General features: G+C 45.6%; 2 protein-coding genes across 2 annotated transcripts in view; one reads left to right on the top strand and one right to left on the bottom strand.

Moving 5' to 3' along the window:
* The window catches only part of LOC135811425 (probable maltase-glucoamylase 2), a 14,768-nt gene extending 3,324 nt beyond the window's left edge, over window positions 1-11,444 (top strand). The window contains exon 3 of the mRNA XM_065324663.1: window positions 8,711-11,444. Within this exon, the coding sequence (XP_065180735.1) occupies window positions 8,711-10,890 (2,180 nt within the window). The 3' untranslated portion in view covers window positions 10,891-11,444. The remainder of the gene's footprint in view (window positions 1-8,710) is intronic.
* Window positions 11,445-16,868: 5,424 nt separating this feature from the next.
* On the bottom strand, window positions 16,869-17,831 carry LOC135812850 (uncharacterized). The gene has a single exon (XM_065326066.1). The coding sequence runs from the start codon at window positions 17,829-17,831 to the stop codon at window positions 16,869-16,871; it is 963 nt and encodes a 320-aa protein (XP_065182138.1).
* Window positions 17,832-27,500: the final 9,669 nt, after the last annotated feature.

Genomic DNA, 27,500 nt, shown 5'->3' with positions numbered 1-27,500 from the left:
CTGTGATAAATACATTTACGAGCAAAAGGAGAACGTGGTGTCGCCGCTCATAGCGAACGAATAATTTCCGTTCGACGTCGTGTCCGGAGACCATCTTCGTGATCAAACCTCAAGTAGCAGAGTAGTCCCTGGAAACTATTTTTAGGGATTTTACTTGATTATAATTATGGTGTCCATTCCTATCCAGCCGAAGGATCGTCGGCAGATTATTGCGGGTACAGAGGACGCCTCTTGCGTAAAACCAATGCCATGATATTGCCTTCACTCAAAATAGTGTCCTCTCCAATTTTCTGTTTTCCGTCCTACCTTGTGCACTTGATCATGACATGGATCATATTCTGGTCAATAAATGCAAATAATGCATCTGCCCAATCTTCAAAATGGTGAATATCTCGGAAAAGCCCGCACACTTTGGAAGCAACAACCGGTTGCGCGCGTTCGCGTTTGCTTGGTGCAACACATTTTCCACTATCTACCAACTTTGCCAGAGAACCCAGCTTCATGAAGGAAATCCTGCCCGAGTTTTGGACATTGATGTTCTGTTATGTGTATGGCTCCATAGCTTTATCACCACCATTATCCGCTTGCTCCCTCGACTCCGGTCCCGTATCATACTGATCGAGAAGCCGGAGCAATTAGTATTCACTCATCTTCATCTGGAGCATATAACTATGTGTCTCTGTGTTCGGTCACTTCTAATTGCTCGCGCACAATGCTCCAGGCACTCTCCTCGCATTCATCCCCAAACTCCTGCCCAAAAAAATTCAAAATCAAATGAAATGCTTTATCGGCAGCGACACTGCGTCTACTGAACACGGCTTACGCCAGACCAACGTAAACTCAAAGAACGTTTCTAGAATAGTATAATTGCCCTGGCACTTCATATCGTTCTATACTGCAGATGACATGGTGAATCACTTTCCAAACTTAGGACTAACAAATTTGCCTGTTTCGGCAGGATTCGGGATTACGATATTGACCATAACGGCACGTGAAATGTGCATATTAGCAAGTCCATATGTACAAATCGCCACCTTCATGGTTCTAAGCCAAATTCGCACTTTTATTGATGTCTATGGTATGTGGAGTCATATGATGCCGCGTGGTAGTTCTAGGTAGCACCCCCTGGCATTTCGGAACTGTACTAAATTTTTGAAAACAAAACCCACTGCCATTAACAGAATGCAAAATAAATAAAAGTCACAAAATTTGGGGAGATTCTAAGCCCCCATCTAACAGCAATCCCATTTTGAAATTCGCAAATGCATCATAATTATGATGTCTCCGGTACTTCTAGGGCTAAGGCGTTTTGGGTCGTTGCCGAATATAGCCGGAATTAAATAGCTGCCGAAAATTTGTATACATGTATTTACAGAAGAGGATTTTAAATTTCGAGGCAGTATAGGGCATAATTGTAGTGCTCGATATAATGCCGGCATTACCCGCTACTGCTCAGCACCTGAAGGCAGGCATAAAACAACTCACACCACGTCACATACTTCCAACTTAGGCGAGACCAAAATAAAATCGAGATTCCCGGGCAGGACCCATGTGAAATTGGTGCGGGCGGGCGATTTTTATTTTTTATTTTTTCCCATGTATGTACATGACTATATATGTGCATGCCATGTTGAACTTTTTTTACAGCATTTTCCGGTAATTTTTATTCTATTTTTTACAGAAAACAGGCACGCGTTCAATTTTTCTATAATTCAGCCAACGATGGCCCTGATCTGTGCATCTGGGAGTCGTACAAGCTCGGGTTTGTGTGACTTCACGTCACGGATCTACTCACACGATACTGTACATGTATGAACTGTACATGTATGAACTGTTCAAAAAAAAAATTGGCTTTGGCTCGATTTTGGTGCGGGAGGGCCTGGGAATCTCAATTTTTTTGGTCTCGCCTTACGCTACAACTTTGTGCTGAACAGTATAAAAATGGCATGAACAAACACACCAGACAGCCGGACAGGACAGTGGCAACAGTAACAGTGATCATTCAGTGTGGCGACAGAATCTCATCTTTTTTGATCATCATACCTTGTTTTCAGGCAAAATGGGTTTCTTGTTTGTTATATTTGTGTGTGTGTGTGTGTGTGTGTGTGTGTGTTTTGATCACATGTGAGTGTGGGTGTGATTCTGAGTGTGTGCGTGTGTATGTGTGTGGTTATGTGTGTGTGTGTGTGTGTGTGTGTGTGTGTAACTATGCCTCAAGGATGGTGTACTTTCATCAGGTGTGGTGTAGTCACATGTACACTACAATTCGTGTACCAGGCATATATACATGTAGGCCCACCTCACTTGTTTTTATCAGGTACCCTTTAGCAGCCAATAGTAACAGTTTCTTCCACATTTCGTGGCAGGAGCACATGCAAAGTCATGCAATTCACGACAAGTACCCTACATCGCGACAAGCGCAACATTACTGCGCTCCGAGCAAAACAGTCAAAATTGTCATATGAAGCAGGACCCAACAATCAACAACACATTCAAACTGTACATCAAACTGTACTGTATAACTGTACATCAAACTGTACTGTATAACTGTACTGTATAACTGTACTGTATAACTGTACATCAAACTGTACTGTATAACTGTACATCAAACTGTACTGTATAACTGTACATCAAACTGTACTGTATAACTGTACATCAAACTGTACTGTATAACTGTACTGTATAACTGTACTGTATAACTGTACATCAAACTGTACTGTATAACTGTACATCAAACTGTACTGTATAACTGTACTGTATAACTGTACTGTATAACTGTACATCAAACTGTACTGTATAACTGTACATCAAACTGTACTGTATAACTGTACTGTATAACTGTACTGTATAACTGTACATCAAACTGTACTGTATAACTGTACATCAAACTGTACTGTATAACTGTACTGTATAACTGTACATCAAACTGTACTGTATAACTGTACATCAAACTGTACTGTATAACTGTACATCAAACTGTACTGTATAACTGTACATCAAACTGTACTGTATAACTGTACTGTATAACTGTACTGTATAACTGTACATCAAACTGTACTGTATAACTGTACATCAAACTGTACTGTATAACTGTACTGTATAACTGTACTGTATAACTGTACATCAAACTGTACTGTATAACTGTACATCAAACTGTACTGTATAACTGTACTGTATAACTGTACATCAAACTGTACTGTATAACTGTACATCAAACTGTACTGTATAACTGTACATCAAACTGTACTGTATAACTGTACATCAAACTGTACTGTATAACTGTACATCAAACTGTACTGTATAACTGTACATCAAACTGTACTGTATAACTGTACTGTATAACTGTACTGTATAACTGTACATCAAACTGTACTGTATAACTGTACATCAAACTGTACTGTATAACTGTACATCAAACTGTACTGTATAACTGTACTGTATAACTGTACTGTATAACTGTACATCAAACTGTACTGTATAACTGTACATCAAACTGTACTGTATAACTGTACTGTATAACTGTACATCAAACTGTACTGTATAACTGTACATCAAACTGTACTGTATAACTGTACATCAAACTGTACTGTATAACTGTACTGTATAACTGTACTGTATAACTGTACATCAAACTGTACTGTATAACTGTACATCAAACTGTACTGTATAACTGTACATCAAACTGTACTGTATAACTGTACATCAAACTGTACTGTATAACTGTACATCAAACTGTACTGTATAACTGTACTGTATAACTGTACATCAAACTGTACTGTATAACTGTACATCAAACTGTACTGTATAACTGTACATCAAACTGTACTGTATAACTGTACATCAAACTGTACTGTATAACTGTACTGTATAACTGTACATCAAACTGTACTGTATAACTGTACTGTATAACTGTACATCAAACTGTACTGTATAACTGTACATCAAACTGTACTGTATAACTGTACATCAAACTGTACTGTATAACTGTACTGTATAACTGTACTGTATAACTGTACATCAAACTGTACTGTATAACTGTACATCAAACTGTACTGTATAACTGTACATCAAACTGTACTGTATAACTGTACATCAAACTGTACTGTATAACTGTACATCAAACTGTACTGTATAACTGTACTGTATAACTGTACTGTATAACTGTACATCAAACTGTACTGTATAACTGTACATCAAACTGTACTGTATAACTGTACATCAAACTGTACTGTATAACTGTACTGTATAACTGTACTGTATAACTGTACATCAAACTGTACTGTATAACTGTACATCAAACTGTACTGTATAACTGTACTGTATAACTGTACATCAAACTGTACTGTATAACTGTACATCAAACTGTACTGTATAACTGTACATCAAACTGTACTGTATAACTGTACTGTATAACTGTACTGTATAACTGTACATCAAACTGTACTGTATAACTGTACATCAAACTGTACTGTATAACTGTACATCAAACTGTACTGTATAACTGTACATCAAACTGTACTGTATAACTGTACATCAAACTGTACTGTATAACTGTACTGTATAACTGTACATCAAACTGTACTGTATAACTGTACATCAAACTGTACTGTATAACTGTACATCAAACTGTACTGTATAACTGTACATCAAACTGTACTGTATAACTGTACTGTATAACTGTACATCAAACTGTACTGTATAACTGTACTGTATAACTGTACATCAAACTGTACTGTATAACTGTACATCAAACTGTACTGTATAACTGTACATCAAACTGTACTGTATAACTGTACTGTATAACTGTACTGTATAACTGTACATCAAACTGTACTGTATAACTGTACATCAAACTGTACTGTATAACTGTACATCAAACTGTACTGTATAACTGTACATCAAACTGTACTGTATAACTGTACATCAAACTGTACTGTATAACTGTACATCAAACTGTACTGTATAACTGTACATCAAACTGTACTGTATAACTGTACTGTATAACTGTACATCAAACTGTACTGCATAACTGTACATCAAACTGTACTGTATAACTGTACATCAAACTGTACTGTATAACTGTACATCAAACTGTACTGTATAACTGTACTGTATAACTGTACAAGCCAGATACTAATACTGTAACATACCGTTGTACACGACTAATGGACACTCGTTTTATTATTTTTTGAATATTATTTTAGTGTTTATTTGAATTCGGATAGCTCAACAGTACAGAAGCACAACTACAAAGAGTACCGAATAGAAGGCCCCGAGAACGGGAACCCCCCCCCCCCCAAATTGTTTTGTTTGATAACGGACCAGCAGCTAAACAGACGGGCACCCGGATCACCCTGTTCAGCCCTACTTTAATGTGGCCATCTACTCTTGCTTTGCTTGAATTTACCAACTAAGTGTCTTTAAATTTTGTCAGCGACTGCACCAGTACGCTCCGACCTCGATGATCCGGACCACGAAGTTACGGGTACTTCGGTCTACTGGGCACCCTTTGCGTGGGTTTCCTGAGTGGAAATAGTACCACTACTTAGTCATTTTCTTGCGAAAAAGTGACAACATATGCCACATCTACGGCCTTTCGCCATCGAACTGCATGTGACTCGTAGTTACAGGCACTTCAAAGCTTTTAAATGCAGTGACCAGTCCCGGGTCGTCTGGATTAACGAGGTATACAGTCAACTTTGCGTATAACGACACTCAACGGGGCATCAGAAAATTGTCCTTATTCGCGAAGTGTCCTTATACCCCAAGTCTCATTGCACGCATTACAGTTAGATGGGACTTTGCTCGGGGCTTGGAAATTCTGTCGGTATTCATGAATTGTCGTTATATCCGCAGTCGTTATTACTTCCTCCGTATACAAAAACTTCGTGACTTTTTTGAACGGTGTTTTTTGAGCAAGAACCTGCTCAACGAACGGCGCCAAAGGCTGTCATCGACAACCCACGTCCATGTCGAGGTTAGTTTGGTTGATCCCGAACAGATTCTCCACGGACGCCATGCGTGTGAGGACGTTGCCGACAGAAACTCAAGAGTCAAATGCAAAAAAAACTAATACTTACTTGCTCGAAACTGACACAGTGACGAAGTGTAGCTCGTGGCTGGAACACGGAGTCACGCGGCACTTGCTGCCCTGAAACTGGCCAGGCTCGTACCTGCGGTGCGCGGCCCCATAGATCTACGCAGCGTGAGAACATAGATTTGTTTCGCTCGCACGGCAAGATGAAACATTTCAGTTGTCGTGCAACCAGCGCAGACTCAGGATCAGAATGTCGATGGCCTGGCTTTCTTCGCCTCTCTCCAGTCAGACGTCTCTTTTGTCGCCAAGGGGAATCGCAGGGATCTCCTCGAAGCCATTGTAGAATGCTTGGCGAGAAAATGCGAAGCGTGTGGATGTGCTTGTACGACTCGTTTCACGGCATAATGGAGGTCGCGGGTTGGAACGACTGAATATGGTCGACACCGATTCGTATAAAGCTCTAGAGATGAAGAGGATGTAGCCAAAGTCCAGCGTCGGATCATCACTGAAGGTGACAAGAATCTGAACGAAATGCGAGCGGAAGCAGCGACTGTTGGCGATGCGGAGTCAGCGTCGTCAGGTGACAATGACATGAGCGACGAAGACTCTGAAAAAAACTCAATCTCATTCACCTGAGTTGCTTTTTTCTTTGTATATAGCTTGTAAACAGGTTAGACAATGCCACGAGTGTTATTCCAAGTCAAACGGAGCACTTCCAGAGCTGTGCAAAGCTTTCAAAAAAAGTCACGAAGTTTTTGCATACGGAGGAAGTAGCGAAGTTGACTATAAGTTTATACTCATGTGTAGTATCTACGTTTGGTCTACTTTGCAGTAGGTACAGTCTTGCCAAGAGATACCTACCCCCCCCCCCACCACCACCACAACTCACACCCTATAAACGGATAGTATCCTTACGTGGATAAACATGGAAATTCAACATCTATATGATTATGTATGTGTGTGTGTGTGTGTGTGCGCATGTGCGTGTGTGCATGCATGTGTATGCATGTAGGCGTGTGTGTGTGTATGCATGGGTGTGGATGTGCATGTGCATGTGTGTGTGCATGTGTGTGTGTGTGTGTTTGTGTTTGTTGTATGTGTGTGCGTTTGTGTGTGTGTTTATTGTATGTATGTATGTATGTATGTATGTGTGTGTGTGTGCATGTGTGTGTGTGTGTGTGTGTGTGTGTGTGTGTGTGTGTGTGTGTGTGTGTGTGTCTTTCATTCTCCTGGGTGGTTACCAACAGCCAGTGCATGCCGGAGTATGTGGTGTGATGGTGTGTGCGGGAAAAAAATGAAAAGACCAAAAATTGGGATTCACTGGCCAGAAAAAGTCACTTCAAATAGATGGTATAGCAGGGCTGGCAGAGCCGCTCCGGTCGGTGCAGCCATGGCCGGACCAACTTTTCGGCCACCGACGATCTTTTTTACGACGCAGTAACGTTATGATGTGATCATCGATTGCATGTACGTAGATCTACGCGTACTTGCGATCTCGCTCTGATCTTGCCGTGCACGCGTGCGGGCTTGATCGAGGGCTAGCTGTGGCCTGTAGACCTAACGTCTGTGGGCCTGTGCCGTGGCCCGTGGCGCGAGTCGCGCGACCTGAAAGCACGTGCCATGATGGATTCTACCAAGAGTACATAAACCTTTTTTACACAGCTAACACAGCCTTTCGCCTCTGTTGTGTGTGTAAACCTTTTTTTATGTACTCTTGATTCTACATACAAGTCTTTGTTTGTAGTCATTGTTAATTTTGTAGTCTTGAGGGTTTTTCGTCGAGTGCTTCAGATTCTTGTACTGCACGAAGTAGTTTATCAATTTTTCTCGCTGTTTGGTCAGCTTACAGTGCATGCTTAGCAGCTATGGCTTTTTCCAGCAAAATATCTGTGCCAGAAGTGCCAGTCCACCCAACCACTTCCTTCGCGTTTCCTCGGCGGGAATTTGGGAAAAAGACAGTGGTGAAGCGCTCTTGTCAGGCGTCATAATATTATATGGTTGACCTACGATGAGCAAAGAGACGTTGTGTTGTGTCACACATGCGCAAGTGCTGTGCTGGCGAAAACACTTGGCCGGACCAATGAACAATTGCTTCCGCCGGGCCTGTGTAGACCAGGCTGAATAGTGATGGTCAATTCCTCAGCCTTGCAAGCTGTTGAATGGTGCAATCCCAGCACAAGTTGCTATGGCTTCTGCCATAGCATTGCTATCATCGCCTCCGGCGATGGGCGTCAAAAGGTCAAAAGGTCAAAAGGTGTGTGTGTGCGTATGTGTGTGCGCGCGCACGTGTATGAGTTTGTCCAGTATGTATAGTGTGTGTGCATAGGTGCATGAGCACGATGTCATATTATGGGTTTGTTTATTTATTTATTTATCGTCTCCACTTCATGGCACATAATAATACGTAGCCACTTCAAGGAAGGGAGTTGACGTGTGTTTGTGTGTCTGCACATGAGTAACTGATATGACCTTGAATTGGTATGTATTTTGGGGTTGGCATAATAATTATGTGTGCATGTGTGTATGTGTGTATGTATGTGTGTGTGTGTGTGTGTGTGTGTGTGTTTGTGTATGTGTGCGGTTGCATGTGTGTTTGTGTATTTATACATGTGTGTGTATTTCGGAATTTGCGTGCATGCGTTTGTGTTGGCTGTTTCCGTATTTTGATCATAGTCTCCAGTACCTGCCAAGACACGAACGAATATGTACCCTGCATTCGGTGGAATGAAGCGCATCAACCTACCCGTCCACCGGCAATGAAGACAACTTCCACTGACACCAATGCAGCAGGGCTCATGGCGGATGAAGCCCAACCATTGCCGGTTGGTAGCGTTGCAAACGCCACAACAGCCAGCGTTGCAAACCCCACAAGCGTCAGCATTACGAACTCCACAAACGTCAGCGTTCCAAACTCCACAAACGTCAGCGTTGCAACCTCCACAAACGTCAGTGTTGCGAACTCCACAAGCGTCAGAATTACGAGCTCCACAAACGTCACCGTTGCAAACTCCACAAACGCCAGCGTTGCAACCTCCACAAACATCAGCGTTGCGAACTCCACAAACGTCAGCATTGCGAACTCGACAAACGTCAGCATTTCAAACTGCACAATTGTCAGCATTGCAAACTGCACCAACGTCAACATTGTAAACTACAGAAACGTCAGTGTTGCATACACCACAGACGTCAGGGCTGTGAACTCCACAAACGCCCGTGGTTGTATTCTCTCACCACCTTCCAATGCACCGACAATGAGCACGACAAAGACGTACACTACTACAACAGGGCTGATGATGGATGGAGGAGATCCAGTGTCGCCTGATAACGCTACAAACCACCCAACCGTCACTGGTGGAGACCGATCAGATAGAGGGATCCAACCGATCTTGGTTGCCGCACGCTTATGTCTAGCAGGCGTTCTGCGCTTCTCTTTCAACGCCAGCAGTCAAATCTTGCAACCATCTATTCCCAACTTGGTCTGCAGTCTAGACAGGAGGGAAAGTGACTCGAACTGCCCCACAGACAACATGGAAAATAACACCATCAACAACACTGGCGCCACAAATATGACTTCTTCCAATTACTTTCCTGCTTACAGTCTTACGCAAACATCTACACTGAGGGGTGCAACAGTGCAAGACCAGAACACCAGCGGCACCACCGGTATAGATCTCACCTTCATCCTACCAATAAGTGCCATACTGGTTAGTGCAGGTGTTCTAATGGCATGTTTGATCCACCTGCTTTACAAGCGGGGCCGCGGCCAATCTCTCGCACAGCCCCAGGCTGAAAACCCGGAAGACACCATACTCTACGCAAACAACCCAGCGCTAACCGTTAGCACTGCAAGGACAAGCACCCCACGGCATCAGGGCACATCGAACCCCAAAGCGCAGCAGGAAAACACCAGCCCTCCGGTGCCGCTAAGCGGCACGCACACCAATGAATACTCGTCCGTCGATGCGTACGAAACACCCATGGACATGGTCAACGACTATGATTACGCCACAGCCGCAAATCAACGTACTACTTCAGTGCAATCGCCGCATGCTGGAGGAGCAAGTGCAGGTCAACTTGACATGGGAATAGTGCACACGATAGCAACAGGTACGGAAACAACCACGACCGATCCACCTGGGCAGCCTACCCCAGTATGGAGTTGTGAGAATGGCGCCACTGACCACCATACACCCGACTGTGCCTCCACGCCTGCCTTCCCTGTCGCAAGCCTGACCACCAGCCCAGCCTCTGTCGTCTCTGGCACATATCTAGTTCCCGGAGCGATGCTGTGCACAACCGGACAGGATATACTCCTTGAGCCAGAGGAAGGAGCTGCTCTGCAGGCACATCACCAACTTGAGGATCCATTTGAATACGGGTGTTTTGAACTCAAGACAGCACCAACTGCCACTGAAGAATACGACCCGATGCAAAGCTCATGCTCCAATGGCGAGGACGATGCCGAGCGTATACGAGTGCAAGAGAACCGGCTAAAACGAGTATATCCGTCCATGAAGGCATCGTTGCCTCGCAGGCAGTACAGAGGCCCCGGACAGACTAGCAGTATGAGAGTGGAACAGTGCAAGCCCTACTCGGATGACCGCATAACCGTGAACACACAGTCAGTGGATGGTTGCCATGACGCAAGGCTTTCCGCTTCACATCAACCCGCTTCAGAAGAAGGCATGACGGGAAATACGCCCAATGTAGCTGCTGGCGATATTGATGTCATGGGTTTTTGTGCGCCGCGATGTTTCACAAACACGCCACCACATTTGGAGGACATTATCCGACCCGCACCCTCGTACCCAGCAAGTCGACGACGCAACGAATATCAGGATGCACCTTTTTGACTGGAATATCCTTTGTCGACATTCTAATCAGGCTGCATTTTCCCACTGCATTTACTCTGCTATCCTTATACGGATAATTCCGTCACCATATGCATATACTGGTAATGTTCAATCTCTATCACCCTCCCCCCCCCCCTTTCTTCCCTGTCTCCATGGCTATACTCAACCCAGTTTCATCTGGCACCGAAGCGGCATACAATCACACTTGCCATAACCTGCATGCAGCCGTGGGTGTTCGTTTCTCACAATCCCACTGTTGCAATGCCCCTGTGCTGCCCTGATTGACGACCATTTTTAACATGCATCCCTATGACAACAAACACCATGGAGAAATTCAGCATTAGCACATACCATTGTCTCTGCATAATACTGTTTGCACAACATGCAGACGGCCAAGCGAGATATGCAACTCACGTCACATAGCACGTTTTCCACTCAACTTTGGTTTCTGTACAGCACTTGACCTATAAAATGGGTATTTTCCCTCTGAGCTAGCTTCCATATTTATACGGAATTGACTTCATGGCATATCCTCTAATTCCGAGGTGACAGCACTTCGGCTTTCATTGCTTTGCCTCGTCTATGACATTTACTACTAAGAGTACCCGGTATTGGGCTATTTACTCTGCGCACGTATCTGTAAGCTGTTGAGCAGTCCGAGACACACCACAATAGTGTCGCGCGTCCAAGAACCTTGTTTCCAAGGGGTTAGCCTGGGACATTCTGATTTTTTCATCAATCTGGCTGCTTTCTTATATCAAGTTCTTAGAACCAATCCGGACTATATCTATCCCACAAGCACCCAGAAAATTACCACAGCCGTTCTTAACTTTAAACTGTGGCATTAGAAGTATTTCAGGCTGGACGTTCTTGGGCTCCACGTTCATCAACGCGCGACTCTACTGTAGCACGGTATTAAAAACAATTCGTACTGGATCATATAAATTTTATCCCAAAAGCTGCCGGAAAAACCAATACCGCCGTTTTTTTAGGCAGTGGTGTTTGTAGCGTTTCAGGCTGGACGCCCTTGGGCTAAACGTTCTTCGGGGCGCGTCTCTACTGTAGCGCCCGGCGTCTATTTTCACATGACATCATTCAGGTGATTGTGACTAAACATTCAGGATAACCAGTCTCTAGACACCACCTGTCCAACAGCCATGATAATAAGGATGTTTAGCAATGCGAAAGTTCGAAAGAAAATTCGAGTCTGGGAATGAGTACAGAAACAAAGGTCGAACCTTCGAAAACTTGGACGCGAAGTTGCAGTGATTTGCGAAAGTAACTTTCTCTTTTCTCGGTACGCATTTCACTACAGGGAGTAGTAATTTTACAGCCCCCTGCTTGAGACTGAGCTGCATATACGGTACGGTACTATAAGATTCAAATAGCTTCGAGAAAAAGTCGTTTCGCATTGCTAAACCTCACAAGTTTTCTTTTTCGAAATAGATTTTCGCGAAATATCGCCACCACCAAAAGTTCGAATTTTCGCATTGCTAAACGTCCCTATTATATCTTTAGACTTCCTATCTTCTAATAGCTATTGGTGCACTCAGACCGCGTGTAAGTTTGCACGACACACGCACGTCTACAGATATTGCACTGCGAAGACTGACCAACTGTCTATTCAGGATATTGAAGATGGGTGGCGGTGTACGTGCACCGTGGCTCGGCTTCGGTCCATCACGTGGACTGATCGTGTTCACTGTGTACGGAGATAGAGGTCGTCAGCTCAAATAAATTTCAAGTTGCGAGTGGACTAAAATGTGGAAAAGATCACAAAGCTAAGTTCATAAGCAGCAGCGGGTTTGGAAACAGTAAGAAGAGCAGTCACCATACATACATACGAGGTGATGCATTTCATTTAAAAAAAATCACTCCTTCTATCTTAGATGTGAACAAGGAAAAGCGATTAAATGATTGCATCGTCTGTGCTTGACGCACACACGGGCGATCAGTTTTGTACACTTTTTAGGCATTCACTATGGCCACAAAATATGTGGCACCAATGCAGGATCAAATGTGAAGTATCCATATTGGTATCATCACTTAAAATGACCCGATTACCTGCGAAGATCATGCAGTTTGATAATGAGGCTTTGGTCTATTTAAAATGATAGAATTCCACGAATCACAGAAAAAAATTATTACGGAGCAGCTGAAACAGTACACCTGTCAGGTGCGACTTAGAATGTGTTGCAAGCATGCCAGAAATGACACGTTGGCATTCCAAATAGGCAAGATATACACAAGCAATTTGATGGCGAGATTGCTTTGGCCTATTGAAGCTGGTAGAATGCCATGAATAACTATTTTCTGACATTCATGGCATTCTGTATGTATGTATGTACATACATACGTACATACATACAGAATGCCATGAAGGTCAGAAAATAGTTATGGACTAGCTCAAACAGTGGACCTACCAGGTACTGATATCGCTTACAATGCATTGCAAGCGTGCCAGAAGTTACACATTGGTGTTCAAAGCTTGCCAAGATATCCGCAGGCAGGACAAACACTGTACGTATTCACATGGATGGACTCTTACATAGTAGCACTCCATGACAGTATTTTGACCATTCCTGCGATGGCCTGGATCCTTGTCAGCAGTTGGCTTCAGCATCCTTAATGGTAATTAGTCTCGTTTTCAGACTGACTTTAGCGTAGACGTCGTGACCACGGCTTTGAGCAGGTGGACTGCTGCTATCACTTGTGTCTGGCCGACCTAGCAGACTTGCTGGGCTAGATGAGACCCTTTGCATAGGTCTAGTTTGTGAGGAAGCTGTGGGAAATTTCTCCGACGCGTCTCCTGTCTCCTGCACGGGCCTCATTGTATAATCAATAGATGTGTAGGCATCAGAGGGAACAGGAGGCAGCATTTCAGGATGCTTGGTGGACACCGGTTTCGGTGGATATCCTACAATGTCCGAATGCGTCTCTCTGAGTCGTCTGCTGCCAGGCCCAGCTCCATCTTGTCTGCCCAGTGACACACCACTCCTCGTATAAAGGCTGTTGACGTCTGCATACGGCGGATCCACTGTACGCAGATAACCTGATTCCCCAGCACTGCCCATTGGTGACTTGGGTGTAAGGTCATCACGACCACCAGCTCCCTGTGTTAATGTTATGCTAGAGTGTGACGCAGACCCTGATATGCCTAATGTCGTGCTGCGAGCTTTTCCTGCAGGCACAGCCACTCTGGTTGATGGCGCAGCAGGAGTTCCATCAGTGACTGTCACCGAACTGTACAGTGGGTCTGCACCAGAACTGAAATCTCGCTTCCGGGTGGGTGACGAGCCCAGGGGTGTCTCAGGAAGTGCCCTCATGACAGATGGAGACGGGCTCAACTGCGATCGTAGTTGTGGGCCACAGAACATGTACCTGGGTTCATTCTGGCTATCTGCTGCTGCTGTGAGTTCATCTTGACTCCTAGCAGGTTGGAGCTGCTGCTGGGAAGGTGATGGTGGCAGAACTCGAGTGGAATGGTTGCTGGTTGTAGCCGGTATGGCTGAGAGTGACCTCTGCAACCCACTGCCAGCATTGCCTCCAATAGCACCTCCCGAGAGCTCGCGCTTCAAGTTCGAAGGCATCTGTTTCTACTTTACTTCTGCTGTTAACTGTTCACCATCAGCAGCTTTCTCCTTGTTTGGGCCCTTCAAACATTCACAGGGTTCTGCCTGGGCTGCGAGGCGTGCGCCTCTCTAGCTGAACCAGGATCAGGAGCGTATGTTGACATTGCAGACTTCCTTTTGGAGAAAGTGTGCCGAATGGGAGCGAAATGAAAGGGCGATACGGTACGACGGATCAGGTTCAATAGTGCACTGTCCGGCGATGTCGACATAATTATGTACATGTCGGCCATAGTACTCGTAGATCTACGCGTGGTGATTTGCGTGTCTCGTGAGTCGTGAGCTCCACGTGTTTATTAGTCCATGTAGGGAACAAATAAAATGATTCCAGTACAACTTGGTTGCGCAGTGAAAAAAAGGTTCGTGAGGAGGGTTGAAACCAGTACAGCTACAGGGAGTAGTACAAAATGGTACTACAGTGCATTTCAAGACGCGTAGGGTTTTGAAATATTTCAAATTTGGCTGGAACTTTTTGAGAATAGTTTTCGGAATATTGCTCAGGATCGCTCCACAATTACTCTCATAATAGTTTCTAAAGGATTGGATAACAGACGCCCAATTTGGAAAATTTTATGCACAAAGTGATCACAGATTTTATGTGGTATAGATGCTGGCATAACGGTTTTTGCCTAGGTACGCGTCTAGACTATAGTTTTGAAATGGACTATACTACTACTCCTTGGTTGAAACCAGTGTGTCGTTCCGGTATTGCAAACTCCCTGTTTGAAACTAGGCATTCGAATGTAATGTTTAGTCTTTCCAATAACACATTTTTTTGTGTTTAGGACACACTTCTACACACGCCGGAAGTCCAGTAAAAAAATCTGGTTGAAACGGGGAGATTACACTGTCATGCGAAAGTCCATTTCAAGAGTCCTGTAGGGTTGTTGCGTGCATGATTAACTTGATGGAAAATTTGCCTATGGTGTCCTTGCAATACTGTCAAACGCAGCAAGACACGCACGTGAGTACGGTAATGTAGTACGTGTTCTTGATCCGACCCTCTCCAAATAGGATCTACTCGATCGAGGGTGGAATTTGAAACCAACTCGAACTGGGATAAATAAAGTATACAGCAACAATTGAAAATTCAACCCTGGTCGGGTCCATGGATCCAGCGCATCAGGTGAAGCGGGAATAAGCACAAGTAAGGTGGTTCACGCCTATTTCAAAAAAATTAACAATTGCTCTGAAAATTTGGTGGGCGATTGCTCTAAGGTAGTGTATGCAAATGGGGTCTCAATAAAGGCGATGACAGTTTCACTCAATTGTCAAGTTCGTACAGGATTTGTGATGTATAGCGGACGGGTATGAATTTTCATCAAGATCCTGATTTACAATCTTCCTCATTTTTGGTTATTGAATGGACTAAAATGTGTACATGACAATGAGAAAATAATAAAAAAACATAATTATGCTTCAATGTGTCGCCGTGCGACTACCCTGTGACCCTGATCTAACAATACTCATGCCAGTTGCACTACAAACAATCCACTCATGACATCTTGCTCTAAAAGGCGAGCTGCCTGCAAACTTGGATTCACACAAGAGCCATAAGAACACGAGGTCAATCTTGGTGATCATAAAAAGGAGAGCCTGATTGGGAACGCGCATGCCTAATTTATACGGGCCAAGATCGCGCATGCCTAATATGCGCGCGTACCATACTGCGCATGCCTATAGCCATTCAGAATATGGAAGGAGCGCGGCAAGGTCAGAAAAAGTAGGCTCTAGCACTACAAATTTATGTCTAAGTGATAATTATGGAAATTACGATCGCGTTCGCGACATTCCGGCCAGCGAGAAGAAATGAAGAATGATACTCAGTAAACATATTTACACAATGAACTGAATGTCAAGAAAGGAACATGCAATGTAAATAGCTCCGAATGCTGTCAGCCTTGAAATCATGAATACCAATCTGTGCCGAAAATGATCTACGGTACCTAAACGACGCAATGGTGGGAGAGCTGTATCAAACTTGACTCAATGATACCGTTACTATACTGACTGACTGCATGATATATTGACACTAGTTACATCTTCAGATCAACTTACTGTTCATGCATCTGAATACTCATCTTGAAAGTTCACCTTCGGAAATAAGGCAATCTACTTTAAACTACTTCAATAGTACATGTATACTGCAGTGTATCTAGCAAAGGAGGTTCGCATAAGCAGCATGTTCATAACAAAGATCAGAAGGCAATCGTGTTCATGCTGTGTATGTATATACAGTGTATAAGTGTGTGTGTGTATGTGTGTATGCATGTGTGAGTTTGTGCGTGGGTGTACGAGTGTTCAGACCATCATAGCATGGCTTACTATCCGGTGCACTCATTCTTGTTACTAAACTGCTCCGTCTCGGATAAGCTCACCTAGCTGTTCTTGAAACCGAGCTGCTGCGTGCCGCTTGGGCCGAGTCGTGCCGGTGGCGTCACTACTGGATGCGCTCTCAGTTGCCGGTACTGGTTCGGGTTCACTACTCACCTGTGCTGGTGTTGATGGACATTCCAGAGGGTAAAGATGACATAGTGACCGTCTGACTGTCCTACCAGTGGGGAGCTGAATGGTGGCGGATCTTGTCTCACCATCTGAAGATTCGTGCAGTTTCACAATGCGGCCGATTGGCCAGCTAACTCGGGGCAGTGTTTCCTCGCGGATGATGACAACTGTGTCAACTGCTGGCTCGTCAGTGGCACGAATACGTCCTTGTCGTAGCTGGTAATCGCCACGCTCTCTCAGTGATGCTAGATACTCGTCTTGCCATAATTGCCAGAAGCGATTCAGCTGCTGCTGACATACATTGAACTTCTGGAGAAGTAAATCACCCGAGGTTTTGACACAGAAATCTGGATCATTCGTATCTAACTGCTCACCCGGCAGTGTTAGAGTGTTGTTGAGGCACAAGAAGTGCGCTGGTGTGAGGATAAACCCATTGAAATCTTCACCCACATACGTGAGAGGCCTACTGTTCAGAATTCCCTCTACTTCTGTCAGCAGTGTACAAAGTTCCTCAGCCTTTAGAATTCGTTTACCGAGGGATTTCCTGAGCATTCGTTTTACGGACTGGACGAGGCGTTCATACACCCCTCCCATCCATGGAGATAGTTGAACGATGAACCGCCATTCAATACCCATAGTGGCAAGTGTCGAGAATACATTCGCATTGGTATTAATGGATTTCCACAATTGCTCCATTGTGACGTCTGCCAATTTAAACTGTTTAGCATTGTCAGACACGATTGTAGCCGGTGTACCGCGGCGAGCGACGAATCGCTTAAACGCCATTAGAAAGCTGTCAGTAGTCATATCTAGTACAAGCTCTAAGTGCAACGCCCGTGTTGCCAGACAAGTGAACAGTACCACCCAAACTTTCTTGTTTTCTCCATTGGCTTTAACAGTCAGGGGCCCAAAGTAATCAATGCCAGTCCTGACAAATGGTGCGCTGCGGGTTACCCGTTCTTTGGGGAGAGGTGCGAACTTGGGCATTGCAAAGGGGCCACCCTCAAACCGTTTGCATACCTTGCACTGATTAACTACATTCGTGACCTCTTTTCTACCTCGTGTCACCCAGAAGCGTTTACGTAATTCCACAAGCGTGTGACTAGCGCCAGCGTGGAGAACTCTCTGGTGTACATCAGAGATGATCAATCTCGTCAGCGCACTCTTTCCGCAGAGGAGAATCGGGAATTTAGCATTTGATGGCAGTTCTGCATTCTTCATCCTGCCTCTGCACTTGATTAGGCCATCTTCTTCATCAATAAAGAGACCCAACTTGTAACATCAAGTCGCCCTTGGTTTTCTTGTTGTTCTTGATGGCGTCCAGTTCTGCTGGGTAATCAGTGGCTTGCGCATGTTTCAGCCAAAGCATTTCCGCGGTCTGAAGTTCGTCAACCGATAAGTATGGTGATGTTGGACGAGACTTTCTTGCTGACTTTATGAAACGCTGTACCCATGCTGTAACCCTGATCACTTTCGTGAAGGATGATGATTTCTCAATACGAATACCAGCCGGTGGGGGGTTGCTCGCCTGTTGCTCCGCAGGACCCTCCCCCGACAAAGCGGCGTGAACGACTTCTTCTTGACAAGAATCAGTATCCGGTGCCCATTGTACATCCGCCAACCACTCGGGACCTGTCCACCACAGATTACTCTTGAGGAGGGTTGCAGTCGTGGTGCCTCTTGAGAGTTGGTCGGCAGGATTGCTTCTTGTGTTCACATAACAGAATTGCACGTCTTCATTGCGGCGGATTTCTGCGACCCTATGTGCTACGAACGTCGGCAGATCCTTGCCCTTCCCTTTCACCCATCCTAGCACACATTGAGAATCTGACCACAAGTACGTAGTGAGCTGAAGAGGGAGTTCTTTCCGTAAGAAGTTGATCATTCGAGCACCTAGCGTGGCTGCGAGTAACTCCAACCTTGGTATTGTTGTTTCCTTTAACGGTGCCACACGAGACTTGGCAAAGAGTAAGCGAACAGACACGTTCGTCGAGATAGTGCGTAGATACGCCACGGCTCCGTAGCCTGCCTTTGATGCGTCACAGAAAACATGGAGCTCATACCTTGGTTCAACGTTGGAGGTGAAACTCGCAAGTCTTGGTATTCTGGTTTGGCTGGCTGTGGATAAGTCATGAGCTATCTCATGCCACTCTGTAAGAATAGCTGCTGGCAAGACATCGTCCCAATTGCACTTCAGTTTCCAGATCTCCTGAAGTAGAACCTTCGCGCGGAATACGATTGGCGAATAGATTCCCAGTGGATCGTAGAACGATGATAACACGCTCAGCATGTGCCGCTTCGTCTGAACGTTTTTGAGTTCAGCTGGGTTTGGAGTGAGCCCTAGCTCATCCAAGTTTGTGTCCCACTCCATACCAAGGACCTTGACGAGTTGAGCGATTGCGCGATCGCTCTCAGGGATCTGCTGCTTGAGGGACTCGGAGTTTGTCGCCCACTCCCGTAGATTCATTGATGCATGAGCGAAGATGCCCTTGACTTCTCGATAGTACTCTACTGCGTCTTCTACGCTTTCCGCTCCGCCGAGGACATTGTCGACGTAAGTGTTATTCTCTACAGCCTGCGATTGCGTGTTCTCTGAAGAACTGATGTGGTGTCGTATGGTGGCACCAAGCAAGAATGGACTTGCGATTACGCCAAAGGGGATGCGGCAGAATCTGTAGATGACGATGTTGTCACCTCTGGGGGGCTTGCTGGGGTCTCGAACCCAAAGAAAGCGTGTGACATTGCGGTCACGGACATGTAAGCCGACTTGCAAGAACGCCTTCTCAATATCGCTGCTCATTGCTATGGGATTCAAACGAAAGCGAAGGAGGATGCCGCAAAGGTCTGGCAGCAGCACTGGGCCTCTGTGGATGCACTCGTTAAGTGACTTGTTGCCTTCCTTCGTCTTGGCAGATGCGTCGTACACTACGCGTATCTTCGTCGTCGTGCTGCTCGGCTTGACTACACAGTGGTGTGGTATGTAGTGATGTACGCTGCTCTCTGTGTTGTTGTCAGTGTGACTGCCATTGTTGTTGTCACTGCGTTATTCGCTGCTAGAGTCGTTGACTTCTTCAATTACACCCATTTCCATCTGTCCCAGTATCGTTTCGTGATACTTCGTGAGTACTTCTGGTGTTTTTTTCCATTCTGTGCATGAGAGATTTCAATCTACCTTTGGCCAAATCAAAGTTCTCTGGTAGGCAAGTTTCTGGGTCTAATTTCCATGGCCATGACACTACATAACGACCATTAATGAACTCAACATTTGCATTGAAGTTGTCGTACGCTAGGGTGTCATCTGTGACTCCATTATCTTCATCTATGCCAATCTGCTCTAGCTTCCAGAATTTCTGTAGGTCGAAATCTGGATGTTGTACTTCGCTTTCAACAGACGTGCACATTGCATGGATATCTGGCATTGAATCATGTTGGTCTGCTTTACCCGTCGGGATGAAACCCAGTTTCGTGTCAAGCATTACAATCCCATTTCCCAATTTCAAATGCTCCAGACCCACAAATTCAAAGTACTGGTCGCTCCCAATTAGTATGTCAATCGGAGCCTGGGTGCTTTCAGTGCCAAGGGGCTCAGCTAGTGGCAATTTTGCAATGGCTGGATGTTTCGACAAATCTAACGGAGCCATATTCATTGGACAAGAGATGTGGTCAGTGATATTTGCAGATATCGGTTGGAAGGATCCATCACGCAATTTGACTTGTAACTCTACCCTAGGGTAAGTGCGAGTAGTTCTGGTCTTGGAACCAAACCCGGCTACTGCCAAAACATCTTGACCAACTGGTTTACTGTGTAGTGAGGTAGTGACATTTCGGTGCACAAATGAACGGGACGACCCAGTGTCGAACAAGATGCGTGCGTTGCAAGTGTGGTCACCATTCTGGATTTCTGCCATTGCTGTTTGCATTAGTACCACATTGCTCTGGGAGTAGACTTCATTTGTTGCATGTACGTCAGCTACAGGCGGCCTTAGCTCTGCATTGCAAGATTGAACATTGATTGGCTTTGCACTTTTGAATTCTCGTGCCTTTGGATCTAGCCTGGATTGTGGATCAAATTTCTTCATGCATAATGACCGGTGATGCCCGCGTTTCCCACAATGGTAGCATGTACGTGCACCAGCTCTGCAATCTGCTGCACTATGTCCTTTCCTCAGACATACGAAACATTCATTTGTGATTTTCTCTTTCCGTTTCTCATACGTTGGATATGCTGGGCATTCATCCGTATAGTGTGACCCTCCACAATACCAACATTTCGGGCCTTTGTGCGTGGTCTGATTCATGAGTAAGGAACTGGTGGCCATACCCTCTTGGTTTGTTTCCCTGTGTACCCGCCCATTAGAAGGTGTGAAGTGTACAGATGCCATGTGATCACTTGCTTCAAGGATGTCAATTAATGCACCCAAGACCGTAAGTAGTTTGCCCACAGACCAATTGTCACCGGTTTTTCTTTTCTCCATATCAATGATTATCGCTTTTGGCAGTTTTGACATCAGTAGCGGTACGATTATCTCTTGCTGGATGTCTGAACCAGCTGATTTCAGACACCGCAAGTGCGCCTCTGCTTCATTTTGGAACTTCCGTAACGCTACTGGTGTGTTCACTGGTGGCTTAATTGCAACAAGCTTGTGATACGTCATGTTGGCAATTACTTGTGGCTTTCCAAATCGCTCTTTTAGGAGCCCTAATGCTGCTGCATAATTCTTGCCCGTTAAGGTAATGCCCGTTATGGTATCTAGTGCTGCATCGCTCAGGTGATTTCTCAAGTACACTAATTTTTCCACATTGGACAGCTTGGTATTATTGTGAATAGTGGATTCAAACATGTCAATGAATTCTGGGTACTGCAACACATTGCCATTGAACACAGGTATTTTTAGGACAGGGAGCTTCGTTGAACTTGATACTGTGACTGGAGTGCCATTGGCGGCACCTTGTTCTGAGACAAACTGGTTTAATAGCTTCGCTGTTTCTGCCTGTGTTTTCGTATTGGCTTCCATGACCTTCGTCAGATCTATTATCTCCACTGGTGATGCTGTTTTAGACTGGACTGACTTCCCTCGTAACTGTGCCAATAGATCATTGCATTCCGTAATTAATTCCACAACCACATCGACATACTGCTCATCGTGTTTCTTTTTCTCTTTATCACCCTTTTTTGTAGCCTCAAAGTCGTATACCACATTAGCAAACAGGTCGAACAATTCCTCGCCTTTCTTTATCGTAGAAGCAAATACAGTAATCAGACTACTTATCTCGTCCGGAGTTGGAGTGCCAGACAGCAACGTGTTGGCCTCAGCGGAGCGCTGGTTCAAGAACTTCACGTGGGCCTGCAGCACCTTCCGTTTCGTCTTCGCCTGGGCGTTGATGGAGTCTGGTTCTGCCATATCTGCTCTCGGTCTCACACCATATCCGGCATCAGTATTGGTTTCGGCACCAAAAATGTCGCCGTGCGACTACCCTGTGACCCTGATCTAACAATACTCATGCCAGTTGCACTACAAACAATCCACTCATGACATCTTGCTCTAAAAGGCGAGCTGCCTGCAAACTTGGATTCACACAAGAGCCATAAGAACACGAGGTCAATCTTGGTGATCATAAAAAGGAGAGCCTGATTGGGAACGCGCATGCCTATAGCCATTCAGAATATGGAAGGAGCGCGGCAAGGTCAGAAAAAGTAGGCTCTAGCACTACAAATTTATGTCTAAGTGATAATTATGGAAATTACGATCGCGTTCGCGACACAATGCTCAATTCCGCCGTATAGGCGCAGAATGCCTTTTTGATAAGTTAGCTTTGCTACATGTACATGCACACCTACATATCCCATTTACAGGTCCATATACATCTACCCTTCTCTACTAGCCCACCCCAACCGTACAATACACATTGACACAGGTGTACACACACACATCACACACACACACACACACACAGACACACACACACACACACACACACACACACACGAACACACACACACACCACACACACGCACACGCACACACACACACACACACACACACACAACTACACACACACACACAGACACACACACTTGTACTTGTACTTGCTCACTGCCAAAACTGGTCACGTGGGTCTCCCCGGGAGAGGGGAGAGAGACTCAAAAGGAATCTTGGAAAGATGACTCAATTGGCCATTGAACCACCCAGCGGCTGACACCCCCTGAAATCCCCAAACTAGGGTGGACTTGAAATGATCCCACTTACGGGCTCACCACACCTCAGTAAGTGGGTCCCCCCACTTACTTTACACACACACACACACACACACACACACACACACACACACACACACACACACACACACACACACACACACACACACACACACATACACACACACACACACACACACACACACACACACATTAACTACAACACACAGCAACTTGCGGTACGGGGGAGTGCCGGCCAGCGGAGTGAGAGGCTACGGAAAGAAATACGTAGACACTGCCGAAGAAGAATGTTGGCGGAGCCAAGAGAGAGGATTCAGGGTCTGCCGGGTAGACACTGCCGAAGCAGAATGTTGGCGGAGCCAAGTATCTACAAGAGTCTGCGTCCGAGGGACGGCGACCGAGGGCCCTGAGTAGCCGGAAATGAGCGTGGCCAACACCCCGTTTATTCACTTTATCAAAGCAAATTAGTGATGAGAAATGGGAGGTGGGAGGATGAAACACTACGAGCAAGCAAGAATGATCGTCGCACAGAACGGATCGAAAATATATAGCAGAGCAAACTCCAGCAAGACATGCAACGATGCATGCCACCCACGTTGAGCTACAAGCAAGCGTCATCATAACGCCGCGCATCGGAGGCGAGCGACACGCATGAGCGCCACACGCTTTCCACATCGGAGGCGAGCGACACGCATGAACACCACGTAAAGAGACACGTTCAATGTCACGTCGAGGGATGCATTCAATATCATGCAGAGTGCCAAGCCGCACAGAGACCATAGCCAGCAGCAAAGCATGAGCATGCAGTAACAGCACTATCAAACATAGCAGCATAGATTGAGCGGTAGCACAAAGCTGCGTGCACCCATTAGTCTGCATTATCACCATAATGCTACACACACACACACACACACACACACACACACACACACACACACGCGCATCTACAGGTGCTGAGTATGCCGAGCGCCAGGTGGAACGCGACTCGCATTCAGCTCGCCATTCCCCCTCGAGGCCGCGAGAACGAAGGTCAGACATAATACAATCCTTCCAGCGCCGACGAGGGCCATGAGCTGGGCGACGCGACGGAAGCGTGCCAACGAGAACTTGCTTCGCCAACCGGTGGTCCTCCATCCGAGCAACATGTCCAGGCCATTCAAGGCGGCGGTGCTCCACCTTCGTGCGGATGGTGTTGGTATCACCCCACCTCACATGTAGTTGGTGATTGGTAATGTGGTCATCCCAGCATTCTTGGCGAGACACTCCCATGATCGAGCGGATGCATCGGTGGCGGAAGACAGAGAGCCGCTGCAAATCCCGTTGAAGAGGCGTCCAACACTCCGAACCGTACAGCAAGAGCGACAAGACATAGGCGTTGATCACACACACACACACACACACACAGACACACGTGCACACATACACACACGCGCATGCATGCAAACACACACACACCTGTCCTGTCCTGTCGAGCGACTACCACTAGGGTCACGTGGGCCCCGGAGGCGCAGCAGAGAGAGAGAAAAAGCACGCCACCCGATGGCGCTCCAGACACACACACACACACACACACAAACACACACACACACACACACACACACACACACACACACACACACTACTACTGCTACTGTAGCATGGTTGCCCAAGGGCCACACCATTCCGAAAGAAGCCAGAGTCATTGGAGCAGAAACGGAGATGACGACTCAGGTCACTCTGTCGACGGAACTGACGGCTGCAGCGAGAACAGCGGACACCATGTGACGCTCTGTCAGACTTGGTTGCCTGATGGCCATGGTCGCACATGTGACGTCTGAAACCAGGCACTGACTTGAATTGTCGATTGCATGTCAAACACAAGAGAGAAGCTTGGATGCTGAGCGGAATAGATGATGCCGGCGCGGACACTTTCGATGGTTCCAGGGGCAAACGATGATGCACACGCAAGCCACCACGAGAGTGAAACCACCTCCTGCATGTACCACACTGTACAGCACCACGCTGATCCTGGATGGCAAGACTTCGCTCTGCGCCACATTTGTGCCTTGTTTGTCACCTGGCTGGCGAAACGACCGATGGCAGATAAGACAGTCCAACCGCCCGGCAGACCTATCCTGAGCAACCTCATACCAGGCCAGGCCAGACACACACACACACACACACACACACATGCACAAACGTGCACGTAAACAGTGACTAAACACACACACACACACACACACACAACTTACACAAGGCACACCCACATGATCGCACGCCTGCAGACCATCGCTCCAATGAAGATAAGATTACTACTTCTTTGCGTAAATATGTTTGAGATAGAGTGTCACTCTTAGATGTGACTGATGCCATCCACCAATGTCAAGGAAAACAATTCACGGTTCGCGTCAGACTCGGCTAGAGGCCGAGTTTTCTGCATTCGTAGGAACGCCATCATCCTTCAAGGATCAAGGCGCAGATGCAAGGAAAGAATGTGTTCAATCTTCTTCTGCACACGTAGAAATAGGTTTGGTCATTTTCGATGATTTAGAATGTACGTCGTGTGAATATGACAATGTGACAGAGGCAGCCACAGTTTACTGATTACTGTGCATTGATCTAGCTATATACACTGCAAGTTCACTGTAAATATTGTGTTACATGCACGGAGTTGTGATGGGAGACATTATACATGTACATTCACCTGACACACCTGTCAAACAGCAGGCTAGGGCTAGTCAAAGTTATGAAGGCACAATATACGATACGAAGGCACAATTTTGCGATGTACTTGAGTTTGTGAATATATAGTGGACTTTGTGTTCACACATACTCTACCAAATTGCCATGCACACACTTGTAACACACACACACACACTTGAGCCTGGGGAGCATGATTGCTGTCAGCCAGTGTTGCTTTCAAATGCTTATTCTCGTCAGGAGTGATGTGAAACACATACTGGTAAATATCAATCTCTAAAAAATGCATCCTAAATAAAACGCTCAAGTGAAAAGACAATAAATTGAAGGAATTTCTCAACAAAAACTCAGTGTACCGCTGTGATCAAGCAGTGGCAATAACTATATGAGAGTTCTTGGTGTACAGCGATTACCATAAAGAAATGGTGAGATACTACAGTAGTACCATCTACTGACACCACGTTATCCAGTACATGTTCGAATCAAAAATACTTTCGTACATTCGTGACTATTTCAATTTATATGCAAGGGCGACCTCCACAATCCACTGGCCTCAGAGTCGATTGATCATTATAGAACGGCCATTCTTGACAAAATAGTCAGACAAATTTTGTGAAGGATGGCGTTCTACTGTGAAAGGGACTCGCCAAGTCACTTGAACCAATTCAACGAAAATACAAAATACTCAGGTTTTACACATTCACGTACCCGTCTGCGCCGTCCCCCATTCCTTCCAAGACATCCACACAGACTCCAACGCCTTTATTCTACTCTTTTTCCGAAACCGACCATGGGCATGGGCAGTGGCTGCTGGAAGGGACATCCCAACACTTCTCTGACAGGTGACAATTATTATTTCCACAAGTAAAAAATGCACCTAAAAAAAAGTAGCCAAGTGATGGTGTGAAAAAAAAGAAGAAAAAAGCTCACACTCTACGTAGTCCATTCATAAAAAGATGGGTCCTGGCTCTGGCGAGCTCCCGTATTTGGCGATTTTTCGTGATTTCATCGTACACAGTGCAGTGCTGCGAACTTTGAAATTTGAAAAAGGGTCCAAAAAGGGTGCCTGAACTGGGGTTCGAACCGCAGAATGCACTGTTGCAGGCGGGGTCAAACGGCCTGGATTTTGATGGTTTTTCCCAATTCAGTGCTTTTGGGGAAAAACCTGGCCGAAATCCTATTCTTGCTATGGCTTGCTTTTTGGACAAAAAAACTTCAGAAACATAATTGGAAGAGGATTCTATAATTATGGGATTGTAGAAAAAAATTCTAAAAAAACTCAACGTTTGACCCATTTATGGCCAAAAGCTAGAAGTTCATTTTTTTCTGAATGGACTTTTTTTTTGTAGACTCGAATACGAGAGTTTCGTACTCAGGCCGTATGGTATGCTTGAGCTGGAATTCGAAACTGGAGTGCGCGCGCTACAAGCTCGCTACGCCAAATCCGCGCGCATCGATCCGCATGCACTTTTCTCGGCGAAAGGCGCAAGCTTATCTATTTTTGCGGATTTTCTTTCATAAAAAAAATATACGTCACAGGCTGCTCTTCGTAGGTGTCCGCGACTCCGCGTCCCAGCGGT

This window comes from Sycon ciliatum, chromosome 3 (assembly GCF_964019385.1).
Source record: "Sycon ciliatum chromosome 3, ocSycCili1.1, whole genome shotgun sequence".
In the NCBI taxonomy this organism is placed as follows: domain Eukaryota; kingdom Metazoa; phylum Porifera; class Calcarea; order Leucosolenida; family Sycettidae; genus Sycon; species Sycon ciliatum.
This window is presented reverse-complemented; position numbering and strand designations above follow the sequence as displayed.

Excerpts from the sequence above, each read along its gene's own strand:
- LOC135812850 (XM_065326066.1), bottom strand. The coding sequence starts at position 17,831 with ATGACTACTGACAGCTTTCTAATGGCGTTTAAGCGATTCGTCGCTCGC.